The following is a 19,470-nucleotide window of genomic DNA, read 5'->3' as shown; positions in this document are numbered from 1 at the left end:
GAGCCATGTCTTTATATATATATACACACACACACACACACACACACACACACACACACACACAAATATAAAATCCTATTTTCCCTAATCCTAAAATAGCCTTTGTCCTTGTGAGGGGGGGGGGGGGGGGGGGGGAAAAACCCCACGGGGGAGAAATGTCCTGCGGGGGTCTTTTGAGTATCTCCAGGACCCAGGAGGAGGGCAGTAAACCCCCCCATCAAGACAGCATTCAGGGACACCATTCAGGGACACCATTTGGGGACACCATTCAGGGACACCATTCGGGGACACCATTCAGGGACACCATCAAGACACCATTCGGGGACACCATTCGGGGACACCATTCGGGGACACCATTCGGGGACACCATTCAGGGGCACCATTCAGGGACACCATTCAGGAAGAAATGTCCTGGTGTTCCTGTCTTCTGCTCTGTTCATCTAGAGCTCTTCAGGAGAAAGGGATGAGTGGAGAGGGTGGCCACGGTGGTGGAGCGCTGGAGAGGGAGAGAGAGACAGAGACAGAGAGAGAGAGACACAGAGAAAGAAAGAAAGAAAGAGAGAGAGAGAGAGATGGAGAGAGAGAGAGAGAGAGAGTTGGTATAGGTATTAATATATAATTATAGGTATTTATATATATATATTATTATAGGTATTAATATATATATATATTATTATAGGTATTAATATATATATATATTATAGGTATTAATATATATCTTTATTATAGGTATTAATATATATATATATATTATTATAAGTATTAATATATATATTTATTATAGGTATTTATATATATAATTATAGGTATTTATATATATAATTATAGGTATTTATATATATAATTATAGGTATTTATATATAGTTATTATAGGTATTTATATATTATTATAGGTATTAATATATATATTATTACAGGTATTAATTAATTAACATTGTCTTTAGAACTCTCAACTGTGTCATTACCGTAGTAACCCTGACGAGGCTCGTCCTCTGAGAACACACACATGTAGCAAGGTCAGTGTGTGTGTGTTCCTGAGTGTGTGTGTGTTCCTGAGTGTGTGTGTGTTCCTGTGTGTGTTCCTGTGTGTGTTCCTGTGTGTGTGTGTGTTCCTATATGTGTTCCTATGTGTGTGTGTGTGTGTTCCTATATGTGTGTGTGTGTGTGTGTGTGTGTGTGTGTGTGTGTGTGTTCCTTACCTGCAGTCTTCTCTTCATGAATAGGTGACAACAGGCCTGTTCATTGAAAACACAACATTACTACTACAACACGCACACACACACACACACACACACACACACACACACACACACACACACACACACACACACACACACACACACACACACACACACACACACAGTTGAGGAAGCTACTCTGAAAATATAGTTCACCAAGCTAACAATTACTGAACACTGGGAGAAGTTAAATGTGTCATTCTTGTGAAATGTATATCTACATGCTACATGTACGTTTCACACTTCTCCTACTGAACGGAGAAGTGTAGTGCCTGTCTCTATCCCAGCTACTGAACAGACAAGTGTAGTGCCTGTCTCTAGACCCACTACTGAACGGAGAAGTGTAGTGCCTGTCTCTAGCCCCACTACTGAACAGACAAGTGTAGTGCCTGTCTCTAGCCCCACTACTGAACGGAGAAGTGTAGTGCCTGTCTCTATCCCAGCTACTGAACGGAGAAGTGTAGTGCCTGTCTCTAGCCCCACTACTGAACAGACAAGTGTAGTGCCTGTCTCTAGCCCCACTACTGAACGGAGAAGTGTAGTGCCTGTCTCTAGACCCGCTACTGAACAGACAAGTGTAGTGCCTGTCTCTAGCCCCACTACTGAATGGAGAGGTGTAGTGCCTGTCTCTAGACCCGCTACTGAACAGACAAGTGTAGTGCCTGTCTCTAGCCCCACTACCGAACAGACAAGTGTAGTGCCTGTCTCTATCCCCACTACTGAACAGACAACTGTAGTTCCTGTCTCTAGCCCCGCTACTGAATGGAGAAGTGTAGTGCCCGTCTCTAGCCCCACTACTGAACAGACAAGTGTAGTGCCTGTCTCTAGCCCCGCTACTGAACAGGTTGCAAAATATTACATTTTTATTCAAGAAAGGATAAATATAAACATTTGTGTGTAGTTCCAGTAGTTAGCTACACCGCTACCTGGTAAAACAGTAGTGTGTAGTTCCAGTAGTTAGCTACACCGCTACATGGTTAAACAGTAGTGTGTAGCTCCAGTAGTTAGCTACACCGCTACATGGTTAAACAGTAGTGTGTAGTTCCAGTAGTTAGCTACACCGCTACATGGTAAAACAGTAGTGTGTAGTTCCAGTAGTTAGCTACACCGCTACATGGTAAAACAGTAGTGTTTAGTTCCAGTAGTTAGCTACATGGTAAAAACAGTAGTGTGTAGTTCCAGTAGATAGCTACACCGCTACATGGTAAAACAGTAGTGTGTAGTTCCAGTAGTTAACTACACCACTACATGGTAAAACAGTAGTGTGTAGTTCCGGTAGTTAGCTACACCGCTACATGGTTAAACAGTAGTGTTTAGTTCCAGTAGTTAGCTACATGGTAAAAACAGTAGTGTGTAGTTCCAGTAGTTAGCTACATGGTAAAAACAGTAGTGTGTAGTTCCAGTAGTTAGCTACACCGCTACATGGTAAAAACAGTAGTGTGTAGTTCCAGTAGTTAGCTACACCGCTACATGGTTAAACAGTAGTGTGTAGTTCCAGTAGTTAGCTACACCGCTACATGGTAAAACAGTAGTGTGTAGTTCCAGTAGTTAGCTACACCGCTACACGGTAAAACAGTAGTGTGTAGTTCCAGTAGTTAGCTACACCGCTACATGGTTAAACAGTAGTGTGTAGTTCCAGTAGTTAGCTACACCGCTACATGGTAAAACAGTAGTGTGTAGTTCCAGTAGTTAGCTACACCGCTACACCGCTACATGGTAAAACAGTAGTGTGTAGCTCCAGTAGTTAGCTACACCGCTACATGGTAAAACAGTAGTGTGTAGTTCCAGTAGTTAGCTACACCGCTACACGGTAAAACAGTAGTGTGTAGTTCCAGTAGTTAGCTACACCGCTACATGGTTAAACAGTAGTGTGTAGTTCCAGTAGTTAGCTACACCGCTACATGGTTAAACAGTAGTGTGTAGTTCCAGTAGTTAGCTACACCGCTACATGGTTAAACAGTAGTGTGTAGTTCCAGTAGTTAGCTACATGGTTAAACAGTAGTGTGTAGTTCCAGTAGTTAACTACACCGCTACATGGTAAAACAGTAGTGAGTAGTTCCAGTAGTTAGCTACACCGCTACATGGTAAAACAGTAGTGAGTAGTTCCAGTAGTTAGCTACACCGCTACATGGTTAAACAGTAGTGTGTAGTTCCAGTAGTTAGCTACATGGTTAAACAGTAGTGTGTAGTTCCAGTAGTTAGCTACATGGTAAAAACAGTAGTGTGTAGTTCCAGTAGTTAGCTACATGGTAAAAACAGTAGTGTGTAGTTCCAGTAGTTAGCTACATGGTAAAAACAGTAGTGTGTAGTTCCAGTAGTTAGCTACATGGTTAAACAGTAGTGTGTAGTTCCAGTAGTTAGCTACATGGTAAAAACAGTAGTGTGTAGTTCCAGTAGTTAGCTACATGGTAAAAACAGTAGTGTGTAGTTCCAGTAGTTAACTACATGGTAAAAACAGTAGTGCGTAGTTCCAGTAGTTAGCTACACCGCCACTCGGTTAAACAGTAGTTAACTACTGAAAACACTACCTAGATGTGAATTTAGTTCAACTACCAACGAGTTACTGCAAAATGTATAAACATTACTAGTCCACTACTTCCCAACACTGTACACACACACACACACACACACACACACACACACACACACACACACACACACACACACACACACACACACACACACACACACACACACACACACATAATTATAGGTATTTATATATATAATTATAGGTATTTATATATATTTATTATAGGTATTTATATATTATTATAGGTATTAATATATATATTATTACAGGTATTAATTAATTAACATTGTCTTTAGAACTCTCACCTGTGTCATTACCGTAGTAACCCTGACGAGGCTCGTCCTCTGAGAACACACACATGTAGCAAGGTCAGTGTGTGTGTGTTCCTGAGTGTGTGTGTGTTCCTGTGTGTGTTCCTGTGTGTGTGTGTGTGTGTGTGTTCCTGTGTGTGTTCCTGTGTGTGTGTGTGTTCCTATATGTGTTCCTATGTGTGTGTGTGTGTGTGTTCCTATATGTGTGTGTGTGTGTGTGTGTGTGTGTGTGTGTGTGTGTGTGTTCCTTACCTGCAGTCTTCTCTTCATGAATAGGTGACAACAGGCCTGTTCATTGAAAACACAACATTACTACTACAACACACACGCACACACACACACACACACACACACACACACACACACACACACACACACACACACACACACACACACACACACACACACACACACACACACACACACACACACACACACACACACACACACACACACACAGTTGAGGAAGCTACTCTGAAAATATAGTTCACCAAGCTAACAATTACTGAACACTGGGAGAAGTTAAATGTGTCATTCTTGTGAAATGTATATCTACATGCTACATGTACGTTTCACACTTCTCCTACTGAACGGAGAAGTGTAGTGCCTGTCTCTATCCCAGCTACTGAACAGACAAGTGTAGTGCCTGTCTCTAGCCCCACTACTGAACGGAGAAGTGTAGCGCCTGTCTCTAGCCCCACTACTGAACGGAGAAGTGTAGTGCCTGTCTCTAGCCCCACTACTGAACGGAGAAGCGTAGTGCCTGTCTCTAGCCCCACTACTGAACGGAGAAGCGTAGTGCCTGTCTCTAGCCCCACTACTGAACGGAGAAGTGTAGTGCCTGTCTCTAGCCCCACTACTGAACGGAGAAGTGTAGTGCCTGTCTCTAGCCCCACTACTGAACAGACAAGTGTAGTGCCTGTCTCTAGCCCCGCTACTGAACAGACAAGTGTAGTGCCTGTCTCTAGCCCCGCTACTGAACAGACAAGTGTAGTGCCTGTCTCTAGCCCCGCTACTGAACAGACAAGTGTAGTGCCTGTCTCTAGCCCCACTACTGAACAGACAAGTGTAGTGCCTGTCTCTAGCCCCGCTACTGAACAGGTTGAAAAATATGACATTTTTATTCAAGAAAGGATAAATATAAACAGTAGTGTGTAGTTCCGGTAGTTAGCTACACCGCTACATGGTAAAACAGTAGTGTGTAGTTCCAGTAGTTAGCTACATCGCTACATGGTAAAACAGTAGTGTGTAGTTCCAGTAGTTAGCTACACCGCTACCTGGTAAAACAGTAGTGTGTAGTTCCAGTAGTTAGCTACACAGCTACATGGTAAAACAGTAGTGTGTAGTTCCAGTAGTTAGCTACATGGTAAAACAGTAGTGTGTAGTTCCAGTAGTTAGCTACATCGCTACATGGTAAAACAGTAGTGTGTAGTTCCAGTAGTTAGCTACATGGTAAAACAGTAGTGTGTAGTTCCAGTAGTTAGCTACACCGCTACATGGTAAAACAGTAGTGTGTAGTTCCAGTAGTTAGCTACACCGCTACATGGTAAAAACAGTAGTGTGTAGTTCCAGTAGTTAGCTACAATGCTACATGGTAAAACAGTAGTGTGTAGTTCCAGTAGTTAGCTACATGGTAAAACAGTAGTGTGTAGTTCCAGTAGTTAGCTACACCGCTACATGGTAAAACAGTAGTGTGTAGTTCCAGTAGTTAGCTACACCGCTACATGGTAAAACAGTAGTGTGTAGTTCCAGTAGTTAGCTACACCGCTACACGGTTAAACAGTAGTGTGTAGTTCCAGTAGTTAGCTACAATGCTACATGGTAAAACAGTAGTGTGTAGTTCCAGTAGTTAGCTACATGGTAAAACAGTAGTGTGTAGTTCCAGTAGTTAGCTACACCGCTACATGGTAAAACAGTAGTGTGTAGTTCCAGTAGTTAGCTACACCGCTACATGGTAAAACAGTAGTGTGTAGTTCCAGTAGTTAGCTACACCGCTACACGGTTAAACAGTAGTGTGTAGTTCCAGTAGTTAGCTACACCGCTACATGGTAAAACAGTAGTGTGTAGTTCCAGTAGTTAGCTACACCGCTACATGGTAAAACAGTAGTGTGTAGTTCCATTAGTTAGCTACACCGCTACATGGTAAAACAGTAGTGTGTAATTCCAGTAGTTAGCTACACGGTAAAACAGCAGTGTGTAATTCCAGTAGTTAGCTACACCGCTACATGGTAAAACAGTAGTGTGTAGTTCCAGTAGTTAGCTACATCGCTACATGGTAAAACAGTAGTGTGTAGTTCCAGTAGTTAGCTACACCGCTACATGGTAAAACAGTAGTGTGTAGTTCCAGTAGTTAGCTACACCGCTACATGGTAAAACAGTAGTGTGTAGTTCCAGTAGTTAGCTACACCGCTACATGGTAAAACAGTAGTGTGTAGTTCCAGTAGTGTGTAGTTCCAGTAGTTAGCTACATGGTAAAACAGTAGTGTGTAGTTCCAGTAGTTAGCTACACCGCTACATGGTAAAACAGTAGTGTGTAGTTCCAGTAGTTAGCTACACTGCTACATGGTAAAACAGTAGTGTGTAGTTCCAGTAGTTAGCTACACTGCTACATGGTAAAACAGTAGTGTGTAGTTCCAGTAGTTAGCTACACCGCTACATGGTAAAACAGTAGTGTGTAGTTCCAGTAGTTAGCTACACCGCTACATGGTAAAACAGTAGTGTGTAGTTCCAGTAGTTAGCTACACCGCTACATGGTAAAACAGTAGTGTGTAGTTCCAGTAGTTAGCTACACCGCTACATGGTAAAACAGTAGTGTGTAGTTCCAGTAGTTAGCTACACCGCTACATGGTAAAACAGTAGTGTGTAGTTCCAGTAGTTAGCTACACCGCTACATGGTAAAACAGTAGTGTGCAGTTCCAGTAGTTAGCTACACCGCTACATGGTAAAACAGTAGTGTGTAGTTCTAGTTGTTAGCTACACCGCTACATGGTAAAACATTAGTGTGTAGTTCCAGTAGTTAGCTACACCGCCACATGGTTAAACAGTAGTTAACTACTGAAAACACTACCTAGATGTGAATTTAGTTCAACTACCACCGAGTTACTGCAAAATGTATAAACATTACTAGTCCACTACTTCCCAACACTGTACACACACACACACACACACACACACACACACACACACACACACACACACACACACACACACACACACACACACACACACACACACACACACACACACACACACACACACTGTCCAGTATGTTGTCCTGAGCAGCAGCTCTATGGAAGGAGATCACAGCGTCAGTCTATGAGACAGGAAGTTATGTCTACTATCCTGCATCCAAAATGGCTCCCTCTTCCCTTAGTGACCTACTTTAGAACACAGGTCTCTGGTCCCTATATAGTGCAGTGACCATAGGGCTCTATTCCCTATATAGTGCAGTGACCATAGGGCTCTATTCCCTATATAGTGCAGTGACCATAGGGCTCTATTCCCTATATAGTGCAGTGACCATAGGGCTCTATTCCCTATATAGTGCAGTGACCATAGGGCTCTATTCCCTATATAGTGCAGTGACCATAGGGCTCTATTCCCTATATAGTGCAGTGACCATAGGGCTCTATTCCCTATATAGTGCAGTGACCATAGGGCTCTATTCCCTATATAGTGCAGTGACCATAGGGCTCTATTCCCTATATAGTGCAGTGACCATAGGGCTCTATTCCCTATATAGTGCAGTGACCACAGGGCTCTATTCCCTATATAGTGCAGTGACCATAGGGCTCTATTCCCTATATAGTGCAGTGACCATAGGGCTCTATTCCCTATATAGTGCAGTGACCATAGGGCTCTATTCCCTATATAGTGCAGTGACCATAGGGCTCTATTCCCTATATAGTGCAGTGACCATAGGGCTCTGTTCCCTATATGGTGCAGTGACCATAGGGCTCTATTCCCTATATAGTGCAGTGACCATAGGGCTCTATTCCCTATATAGTGCAGTGACCATAGGGCTCTATTCCCTATATAGTGCAGTGACCATAGGGCTCTGTTCCCTATATGGTGCAGTGACCATAGGGCTCTATTCCCTATATAGTGCAGTGACCATAGGGCTCTATTCCCTATATAGTGCAGTGACCATAGGGCTCTATTCCCTATATAGTGCAGTGACCATAGGGCTCTATTCCCTATATAGTGCAGTGACCATAGGGCTCTATTCCCTATATAGTGCAGTGACCATAGGGCTCTATTCCCTATATAGTGCAGTGACCATAGGGCTCTATTCCCTATATAGTGCAGTGACCATAGGGTAGGATGCCATTTGGGATGCAGGCTATTCTGTTTTCTGCTGTTGGAGAGAGAGAGATAGGGAGAGAGAGAGAGGGATAGGGAGAGAGGGGGAGAGAGAGGGATAGGGAGAGAGGGGGAAAGAGAGAGATAGGGAGAGCGGGGATAGAGAGAGAGAGGTACCTGAGGAGTGATGTAGGGAAACAGAGACATCAGGAAGGTCCGTGTTGAATCCTCTGGTCTGGAACACACTGGCTGGATACACTCTGGGCTCCTCTGGGAGGGGGGAGAAAGGAGGAGAGGGGGGGGGGGGTAGGAGAGGGAGAGGGGAAGGCAGAGAAGGGGGGAAAGGAGGATAGGGAGGGGTAGGAGAGGGAGAGAGGGAGAGGGAGAGGGGAAGGCAGAGAAGGGGGGGAGAAAGGAGAAGAGGGAGGGGTAGGAGAGGGAGAGGGGAAGGCAGAGAAGGGGGGGAAAGGAGGAGAGGGAGAGGGGAAGGCAGAGAAGGAGTGGAGAAAGGAGGAGAGGGAGGGGTAGGAGAGGGAGAGGGGGAGAAAGGAGAAGAGGGAGGGGTAGGAGAGAGGAAGGGGAGAAAGGAGAAGAGGGAGGGGTAGGAGAGAGAAAGGGGAGAAAGGAGAAGAGGGAGGGGTAGGAGAGAGAAAGGGGAGAAAGGAGAAGAGGGAGGGGTAGGAGAGAGAGAGGGGAGAAAGGAGAAGAGGGAGGGGTAGGAGAGAGAGAGGGGAGAAAGGAGGAGAGGGAGGGGTAGGAGAGGGAGAGGGGGAGAAAGGAGAAGAGGGAGGGGTAGGAGAGAGAAAGGGGGAGAAAGGAGAAGAGGGAGGGGTAGGAGAGAGAAAGGGGGAGAAAGGAGAAGAGGGAGGGGTAGGAGAGAGAGAGGGGGAGAAAGGAGAAGAGGGAGAGGGAAATAATTTAATTTCAACCCATGTACATAAAGACTTTTTCATTTGTTTAAGATGTGTGTCTGTGTGTCCCCACAAGGTTAGTTATACAAGACTGTGTGTTTAGGGTAAGTGTGTCCCCACAAGGTTAGTTATACAAGACTGTGTGTTTAGGGTAAGTGTGTCCCCACAAGGTTAGTTATACAAGACTGTGTGTTTAGGGTAAGTGTGTCCCCACAAGGTTAGTTATACAAGACTGTGTGTTTAGGGTAAGTGTGTCCCCACAAGGCTAGTTATACAAGACTGTGTGTTTAGGGTAAGTGTGTCCCCACAAGGTTAGTTATACAAGACTGTGTGTGTGTGTCTGTGTGTCCCCACAAGGTTAGTTATACAAGACTGTGTGTGTGTGTCTGTGTGTCCCCACAAGGTTAGTTATACAAGACTGTGTGTGTGTGTCTCCACAAGGTTAGTTAAACAAGACTGTGTGTGTATGTCTGTGTGTCCCCACAAGGTTAGTTATACGAGACTGTGTGTGTGTGTGTGTGTGTGTGTGTGTGTGTGTGTGTGTGTGTGTGTGTGTGTGTCTGTGTGTCCCCACAAGGTTAGTTATACGAGACTGTGTGTGTGTGTGTGTGTGTGTGTGTGTGTGTGTGTGTGTGTGTGTCTGTGTCTGTGTGTCCCCACAAGGTTAGTTATACGAGACTGTGTGTGTGTGTCTGTGTGTCCCCACAAGGTTAGTTATACGAGACGGTGTGTGTGTGTCCACAAGGTTAGTTATACGAGACTGTGTGTGTGTGTGTGTCTGTGTGTCCCCACAAGGTTAGTTATACGAGACGGTGTGTGTGTGTCCACAAGGTTAGTTATACGAGACTGTGTGTGTGTGACTCACTTCGACAGCAGCGAGTCCTCCAGTAGATCAGACCCAGGACCGTGGTGAGGACGGTCAACATGACCACAACCACCAGGACCAACCACGCCACCCTGAAGACACACAACCACTCACCTAGAGAGAGCGGGGAGAGGGAGGGGGGAGAGGGAGGGAGGGGGAGGAGAGGGAGGGGGAGGAGAGAGAGGGGGAAAGGAGGAGAGAGAGGGGGAGAGAGAGGGGGAGAGGGGAGGAGGGGGAGAGAGAGAGAGAGAGAGAGAGAGAGAGACAGACAGAGAGAGAGAGACAGAGAGAGGGGGAGGAGAGAGAGAGAGGGGGGGAGGAGGGGGAGGAGAGAGACAGAGACAGAGAGAGGGTTAGGGTTATATTGGAAAGAATTAACAAAAAAACAGAGCAAACTAGAATGTTATTTGGCCCTAAACAGAGAGGACACAGTGGCAGAATACCTGCCCCTAAACAGAGAGGACACAGTGGCAGAATACCTGCCCCTAAACAGAGAGAACACAGTGGCAGAATACCTGCCCCTAAACAGAGAGTACACAGTGGCAGAATACCTGACCACTGTGACTGACCCTAAACAGAGAGTACACAGCGGCAGAATACCTGCCCCTAAACAGAGAGTACACAGTGGCAGAATACCTGCCCCTAAACAGAGAGAACACAGTGGCAGAATACCTGCCCCTAAACAGAGAGTACATAGTGGCAGAATACCTGACCACTGTGACTGACCCTAAACAGAGAGTACACAGCGGCAGAATACCTGCCCCTAAACAGAGAGTACACAGTGGCAGAATACCTGCCCCTAAACAGAGAGAACACAGTGGCAGAATACCTGCCCCTAAACAGAGAGTACATAGTGGCAGAATACCTGACCACTGTGACTGACCCTAAACAGAGAGTACACAGCGGCAGAATACCTGACCACTGTGACTGACCCAAACTTAAGGAAAGCTTTGACTATGTACAGACTCAGTGAGCATAGCATAGAAGACAGGCTATGTGCAACACTGCCCACAAAATGAGGTGGAAACTGAGCTGCACTTCCTAACCTCCTGCCCAATGCATGACCATATTAGAGACACATATTTCCCTCAGATTACACAGATCCACAAAGAATTCGAAAACAAATCCAATTTTGATAAACTGGATTGATATCTACTGGGGGGAATTCCACAGTGTGACATCATCACAGCAGCAAGATTTGTGACCTGTTGCCACGAGAAAAGGGCAACCAGTGAAGAACAAACACCATTGTAAATATAACCTTTTTTGTCCATTAAAATAACATAAAATTGATCAGAAATACAGTGTAGACATTGTTAATGTTGTAAATGACTGTTGTAGCTGGATAAATAAAACTGGCCTTCTTTAGACTAGTTGAGTATCTGGAGCATCAGCATTTTGTGGGTTTGATGACAGGCTCAAAATGGGCAGAAACAAATACCTTTCTTCTGTGTATCATTCTGCTCCACCTACCAACTGAGCCACATGGGATCAAACTCTACTCACTTCTAGGTGGCCGTGTCCAGGGCAGGTCAGACTTTACAGCTGTCTCATTGGTTCCTTGGGTGTGGAGATGAAGGAGACACTGGCTGTGATTGGTTGGTATGGAAAGGGGCGGGGTTCGAAAACAGCAGTAGATGAATCCTTGTCCTTCTTCCTCCCCCTCTTTCTTCTCCTCTGTCAGTAAGCCGTACAAAGTCGCGTTCCCTCCTTCAGACAACACTGATAGCGCCACCCTCCTTCCTGGAGAGATGGAGGGGAGGAGAGGTGAAGGAGGAGGAGGGAAGGCAAGGAGAGAGGAGAGAAAAGAGGGGGAAAGGAGGAGGGGAGACGAGGAGAGAAGAGAAGAGGAAAGGAGGAAGAGGTGAGGCAAGAAGAAAAGAGGACGAAATGAGGGGAAGGGGAGGCAAGGAGAGAGGAGAGAAGAGGAGGAGGGGAGGCAAGGAGAGAGGAGAGAAGAGGAGGAGGAGGGGAGGCAAGGAGAGAGGAGAGAAGAGGAGGAGGAGGGGAGGCAAGGAGAGAAGAGGAGAGAGGAGGAGGGGAGGCAAGGAGAGAGGAGAGAAGAGGAGGAGGAGGGGAGGCAAGGAGAGAGGAGAGAAGAGGAGGAGGGGAGGCAAGGAGAGAGGAGAGAAGAGGAGGAGGGGAGGCAAGGAGAGAGGAGAGAAGAGGAGGAGGAGGGGAGGCAAGGAAAGAGGAGAGAAGAGGAGGAGGGGAGGCAAGGAGAGAAGAGGAGAGAGGAGGAGGGGAGGCAAGGAGAGAGGAGAGAAGAGGAGGAGGAGGGGAGGCAAGGAGAGAGGAGAGAAGAGGAGGAGGAGGGGAGGCAAGGAGAGAGGAGAGAAGAGGAGGAGGAGGGGAGGCAAGGAGAGAGGAGAGAAGAGGAGGAGGAGGGGAGGCAAGGAGAGAGGAGAGAAGAGGAGGAGGAGGGGAGGCAAGGAGAGAGGAGAGAAGAGGAGGAGGAGGGGAGTCAAGGAGAGAAGAGGAGAGAGGAGGAGGGGAGGCAAGAAGAGAAGAGGAGGAAATTAGGGGAAGGGGAGGCAAGGAGAGAGGAGAGAAGAGGAGGAGGAGGGGAGGCAAGGAGAGAAGAGGAGAGATGAGGAGGGGAGGCAAGAAGAGAAGAGGAGGAAATGAGGAGGAGGGGAGGCAAGAAGAGAAGAGGAGGGGAGGCAAGGAGAGAAGAGAAGAGGAAGAAATGAGGGGAAGGGGAGGCAAGGAGAGAGGAGAGAAGAGGAGGAGGAGGGGAGGCAAGGAGAGAAGAGGAGAGAGGAGGAGGGGAGGCAAGAAGAGAAGAGGAGGAAATGAGGAGGAGGGGAGGCAAGAAGAGAAGAGGAGAGGGGAGGAGGGGAGGCAATGAGAGAAGAGAAGAGGAAGAAATGAGGGGAAGGGAAGGCAAGAAGAGAAGAGGAGAGAAGAGGAGGAGGAGGGGAGGCAAGGAGAGAAGAGTAGGAGGAGGGGAGGCAAGAAGATAAGAGGAGAGAGGAGGAGGGGAGGCAAGGAGAGAAGAGAAGAGGAAGAAATGAGGGGAAGGGGAGGCAAGGAGAGAGGAGAGAAGAGGAGGAGGAGGGGAGGCAAGGAGAGAAGAGGAGAGAGGAGGAGGGGAGGCAAGGAGGGAAGAGAAGAGGAAGAAATGAGGGGAAGGGGAGGCAAGAAGAGAAGAGGAGAGAAGAGGAGGAGGAGGGGAGGCAAGGAGAGAAGAGGAGGAGAAGGGGAGGCAAGAAGAGAAGAGGAGAGAGGAGGAGGGGAGGCAAGAAGAGAAGAGGAGGAAATGAGGGGAAGGGGAGGCAAGAAGAGAGGAGAGAAAAGGAGAGGAGGAGGAGGGGAGGCAAGGAGAGAGGAGAGAAGAGGAGGGGAGCCAAGGAGCCAGGAGATGAGAGGGGAAAATAGAGGAGAAGAAGATAGGGGAGGAGAGGAGGGGGAAAGGAAAGGTGAAGAGTAAAATCCAACATTTTCAGTCAATAAAAAAAATTCCATTCACAGTTTTTATGAAGTAATGTCATAACGACAGATGTGATGGAAACAGGAAGTGGGATCTTTAACTGGTCGGCTGTTTGACACGGTGGGGTCTTTAACTGGTCGGCTGTTTGACAAGGTGGGGTCTTTAACTGGTCGGCTGTTTGACACGGTGGGGTCTTTAACTGTTTGACACGGTGGGATCTTTAACTGGTCGGCTGTTTGACACGGTGGGGTCTTTAACTGGTCGGCTGTTTGACACGGTGGGGTCTTTAACTGGTCGGCTGTTTGACACGGTGGGGTCTTTAACTGTTTGACACGGTGGGATCTATAACTGGTCGGCTGTTTGACACGGTGGGATCTTTAACTGTTTGACACGGTGGGGTCTTTAACTGTTTGACACGGTGGGATCTTTAACTGTTTGACACGGTGGGATCTTCAACTGTTTGACACGGTGGGGTCTTTAACTGGTCGGCTGTTTGACACGGTGGGATCTTTAACTGGTTGACACGGTGGGATCTTTAACTGTTTGACACGGTGGGGTCTTTAACTGTTTGGCACGGTGGGATCTTTAACTGTTTGACACGGTGGGGTCTTTAACTGTTTGACACGGTGGGGTCTTTAACTGTTTGACACGGTGGGGCATTTAACTGGTCGGCTGTTTGGCACGGTGGGATCTTTAACTGGTCGGCTGTTTGACACGGTGGGATCTTTAACTGGTCGGCTGTTTGACACGGTGGGATCTTTAACTGTTTGACACGGTGGGGTCTTTAACTGTTTGACACGGTGGGGTCTTTAACTGTTTGACACGGTGGGGTCTTTAACTGGTTGACATGGTGGGATCTTTAACTGTTTGACACGGTGGGATCTTTAACTGTTTGACACGGTGGGGTCTTTAACTGGTCGGCTGTTTGAGGGGGGGGGGGGGGGGGGGGGGTGAAAGTGCACGTTGAAGAGCTTGATGCGCCTTTTCCAATTAAATATCCAGGGTCTTTTACGCTAGTGACATGATGATGCTTGGCATGTCGTTTGACAAAATACAAAATAAATATTCTCTCTCTCTTATCATTTATAATCTCATCCTGTAGACTAGCCTACCCATACTGCATCTGTTGTTGCCCTAGAGCGCAGGAGTCAAGACCAGGTGTCAAGACCAGGTGTCAAGACCAGGTGTCAAGACCAGGTGTCAAGACCAGGTGCCAAGACCAGGTGCCAAGGCCAGGTGTCAAGACCAGGTGTCAAGACCAGGTGTCAAGACCAGGTGCCAAGACCAGGTGCCAAGGCCAGGTGTCAAGACCAGGTGTCAAGGCCAGGTGTCAAGACCAGGTGTCAAGACCAGGTGCCAAGACCAGGTGTCAAGACCAGGTGTCCAGACCAGGTGTCAAGACCAGGTGTCAAGACCAGGTGTCAAGACCAGGTGTCAAGACCAGGTGTCAAGACCAGGTGCCAAGACCAGGTGCCAAGACCAGGTGCCAAGACCAGGTGCCAAGACCAGGTGTCAAGACCAGGTGTCAAGACCACAGCACATTTGGTTATTTAACACAGCAGTTTTTGTTGTGACCAAACATTATTGTTGAAAATGCGATGGAAACACATTGACCTTTCAGATTGTTATTCGGTACATGAAACCCCCCCCCGCCCCCCCCCCCCCCCCCAAAAAAATGTGTTTCTACGTGTCCTACATCATCACTCAGTTTTGTTTATCCTCAAAATGTCCCGTTTGGTGGAAATGCCTCTTCTCTTCATACTGATCTTTAAATATTGCCAATTTGATGGAAACAGAGCTACTATTTAATATCAACTGTTAATCAATCGATGTACGATCAACGAATGGTCCGTCTAAACTGTCGATCGTCCAACTGAAGTCCCCGCCCACCTGACAGCGAGGCGTTGCCACGGAGAGCGGGCGGGTCCGTCTCCGTGTCACACAGCAACCAGCTCACTCCAGAACCTCCCGTCCTCCCGGTGTTACAGACGGGCTTCTCCTCGACGCTCCGGCTGGAGTTCTGTCCCGCAGGGGTCAGCCCGGGGTCGCACTGCGTTGGCACTTCCTGGTCCCCGCAGGGGTCAAAGGTCACACAGTGGAAGTTTACCCTCGCTGCAGCAGAGAGAGAGAGGTGACGTTTCATGTATCTGTTTGTGTCATATTTCCTGTGTCAGTGTTCTCGGTTACGATAAAGGGTGTATGTTTCACAACCCCGTCTTTCTCACACACACACACACACACACACACACACACACACACACACACACACACACACACACACACATAAACACACACTTTCTGTCACAAACGTGTGTGTCTGTTAATCTGTCAGATTATTTTGAGGGCACACAGTGTATTGTGAAATCTGTGAATGTATTGTAATGTTTTAAAATGGTATAAACTGTCTTATTTTTGCTGGACCCCAGGAAGAGTAGCTGCTGTTTTATGCAACAGCTAATGGGGATCCATAATAAACCCCAGGAAGAGTAGCTGCTGTTTTGGCAACAGCTAATGGGGATCCATAATAAACCCCAGGAAGAGTAGCTGCTGTTTTGGCAACAGCTAATGGGGATCCATAATAAATACGAAAATAAATACCTCTGTGTGAAGTGAAGAACTCTGGGAGACAGATGATGAAGGCGAGGAGGATGAGGATGAAGAGTTTGATGAGTGCTTCTCTAGTCATGGTAACGCATGACACACGGTCAGACAGACACGTGTAGTATTCTGTCTCTCTCTCTGTCTGTTCCTCAACGAGACACAGTTCAGTAGTATACTCTCTCTGTCTGTCTCGCTCTGTCTTTCTGTCTCTTTGTCTCTCTCTTTGTCTCTCTGTCTGTCTCTCTCTCTCAGTCTGTCTCTCTCTCTGTCTGTCTGTCTGTCTCTCTGGCTGTCTTTCTCTTTGTCTGTCTCTCTCTCTGTCTGTCTGTCTGTCTCTCTCTCTCTCTCGCTGTCTGTCTCCCTCCTCTCTCTGTCTCGCCTCGTCTATGAACAGAGAAACCAGAGAACGTTACACACTGTGGCTCACTACTCCACTTCCTCTGTCACTTCCTGACACTGTCTTAGAGAGAGAGAGAAGTGGAAAGAGAGAAGAGCGACAGAGATACAGAGAGTGGGAGAAAGACAGAGAGTTGGAGATAGAAAGAGAGAAAGATGATTATTGTGAATTGCTTCTCTCCTGAGGGACTCTGGGTAATGGGGTTTGTTTAGTAAGAATGTTTTGTGTTCTAGAACACTAGGTTAAGTAATTGCAAATGCTCTGACAACTGTGTATGTCAAATAAAATGTATTTGTTCCCGAATACAACAGGTGTAGTAGAGCTCACAGTGAAATGCTGAATACAACAGGTGTAGTAGACCTCACAGTGAAATGCTGAATACAACAGGTGTAGTAGACCTCACAGTGAAATGCTGAATACAACAGGTGTAGTAGACCTGACAGTGAAATGCTGAATACAACAGGTGTACTAGACCTTACAGTGAAATGCTGAATACAACAGGTGTAGTAGACCTCACAGTGAAATGCTGAATACAACAGGTGTAGTAGACCTTACAGTGAAATGCTGAATACAACAGGTGTAGTAGACCTCACAGTGAAATGCTGAATACAACAGGTGTAGTAGACCTCACAGTGAAATGCTGAATACAACAGGTGTAGTAGACCTCACAGTGAAATGCTGAATACAACAGGTGTAGTAGACCTGACAGTGAAATGCTGAATACAACAGGTGTAGTGGACCTGACAGTGAAATGCTGAATACAACAGGTGTAGTAGACCTTACAGTGAAATGCTGAACACAACAGGTGTAGTAGACCTCAGTAAAATGCTGAATACAACAGGTGTAGTAGACCTCACAGTGAAATGCTGAATACAACAGGTGTAGTAGACCTCACAGTGAAATGCTGAATACAACAGGTGTAGTAGACCTTACAGTGAAATGCTGAATACAACAGGTGTAGTGGACCTTACAGTGAAATGCTGAATACAACAGGTGTAGTAGACCTTACAGTGAAATGCTGAATACAACAGGTGTAGTAGACCTCACAGTGAAAGGCTGAATACAACAGGTGTAGTAGACCTCACAGTGAAATGCTGAATACAACAGGTGTATTAGACCTTACAGTGAAATGCTGAATACAACAGGTGTAGTAGACCTCACAGTGAAATGCTGAATACAACAGGTGTAGTAGACCTCACAGTGAAAGGCTGAATACAACAGGTGTAGTAGACCTCACAGTGAAATGCTGAATACAACAGGTGTAGTAGACCTCACAGTGAAATGCTGAATACAACAGGTGTAGTAGACCTTACAGTGAAATGCTGAACACAACAGGTGTAGTAGACCTCAGTAAAATGCTGAATACAACAGGTGTAGTAGACCTCACAGTGAAATGCTGAATACAACAGGTGTAGTAGACCTTACAGTGAAATGCTGAATACAACAGGTGTAGTAGACCTTACAGTGAAATGCTGAATACAACAGGTGTAGTAGACCTCACAGTGAAAGGCTGAATACAACAGGTGTAGTAGACCTTACAGTGAAATGCTGAATACAACAGGTGTAGGTAGACCTCACAGTGAAATGCTGAATACAACAGGTGTAGTAGACCTCACAGTGAAATGCTGAATACAACAGGTGTAGTAGACCTCCCAGTGAAATGCTGAATACAACAGGTGTAGTAGACCTCACAGTGAAATGCTGAATACAACAGGTGTAGTAGACCTCACAGTGAAATGCTGAATACAACAGGTGTAGTAGACCTCACAGTGAAATGCTGAATACAACAGGTGTAGTAGACCTCACAGTGAAATGCTGAATACAACAGGTGTAGTAGACCTCACAGTGAAATGCTGAATACAACAGGTGTAGTAGACCTCACAGTGAAATGCTGAATACAACAGGTGTAGTAGACCTCACAGTGAAATGCTGAATACAACAGGTGTAGTAGACTTCACAGTGAAATGCTGAATACAACAGGTGTAGTAGACCTCACAGTGAAATGCTGAATACAACAGGTGTAGTGGACCTTACAGTGAAATGCTGAATACAACAGGTGTAGTAGACCTTACAGTGAAATGCTGAATACAACAGGTGTAGTAGACCTCACAGTGAAAGGCTGAATACAACAGGTGTAGTAGACCTTACAGTGAAATGCTGAATACAACAGGTGTAGGTAGACCTCACAGTGAAATGCTGAATACAACAGGTGTAGTAGACCTCACAGTGAAATGCTGAATACAACAGGTGTAGTAGACCTCCCAGTGAAATGCTGAATACAAACAGGTGTAGTAGACCTCACAGTGAAATGCTGAATACAACAGGTGTAGTAGACCTCACAGTGAAATGCTGAATACAACAGGTGTAGTAGACCTCACAGTGAAATGCTGAATACAACAGGTGTAGTAGACCTCACAGTGAAATGCTGAATACAACAGGTGTAGTAGACCTCACAGTGAAATGCTGAATACAACAGGTGTAGTAGACCTCACAGTGAAATGCTGAATACAACAGGTGTAGTAGACCTCACAGTGAAATGCTGAATACAACAGGTGTAGTAGACTTCACAGTGAAATGCTGAATACAACAGGTGTAGTAGACCTCACAGTGAAATGCTGAATACAACAGGTGTAGTGGACCTTACAGTGAAATGCTGAATACAACAGGTGTAGGTAGACCTCACAGTGAAATGCTGAATACAACAGGTGTAGTAGACCTCACAGTGAAATGCTGAATACAACAGGTGTAGTAGAACCTCACAGGGAAATGCTGAATACAACAGGTGTAGTAGACCTCACAGTGAAATGCTGAATACAACAGGTGTAGTAGACCTTACAGTGAAATGCTGAATACAACAGGTGTAGTAGACCTCCCAGTGA

General features: G+C 46.2%; 1 protein-coding gene across 1 annotated transcript; it reads right to left on the bottom strand.

Annotated features, from left to right (window-relative positions):
• Nucleotides 1-398: 398 nt before the first annotated feature.
• Nucleotides 399-16,317, bottom strand: LOC139394578 (uncharacterized). The gene is made up of 8 exons (XM_071142678.1): nt 16,192-16,317; nt 15,484-15,705; nt 11,667-11,903; nt 10,161-10,274; nt 8,562-8,654; nt 4,335-4,370; nt 4,077-4,115; nt 399-496 (listed from the first exon to the last, which is right to left on the bottom strand). The coding sequence occupies exons 1-8, from the start codon at nt 16,277-16,279 to the stop codon at nt 441-443; spliced, it is 885 nt and encodes a 294-aa protein (XP_070998779.1). The 5' UTR covers nt 16,280-16,317; the 3' UTR covers nt 399-440.
• Nucleotides 16,318-19,470: the final 3,153 nt, after the last annotated feature.

This window comes from Oncorhynchus clarkii, unplaced genomic scaffold, assembly GCF_045791955.1.
Source record: "Oncorhynchus clarkii lewisi isolate Uvic-CL-2024 unplaced genomic scaffold, UVic_Ocla_1.0 unplaced_contig_9910_pilon_pilon, whole genome shotgun sequence".
In the NCBI taxonomy this organism is placed as follows: Eukaryota; Metazoa; Chordata; class Actinopteri; order Salmoniformes; family Salmonidae; genus Oncorhynchus; species Oncorhynchus clarkii.
This window is presented reverse-complemented; position numbering and strand designations above follow the sequence as displayed.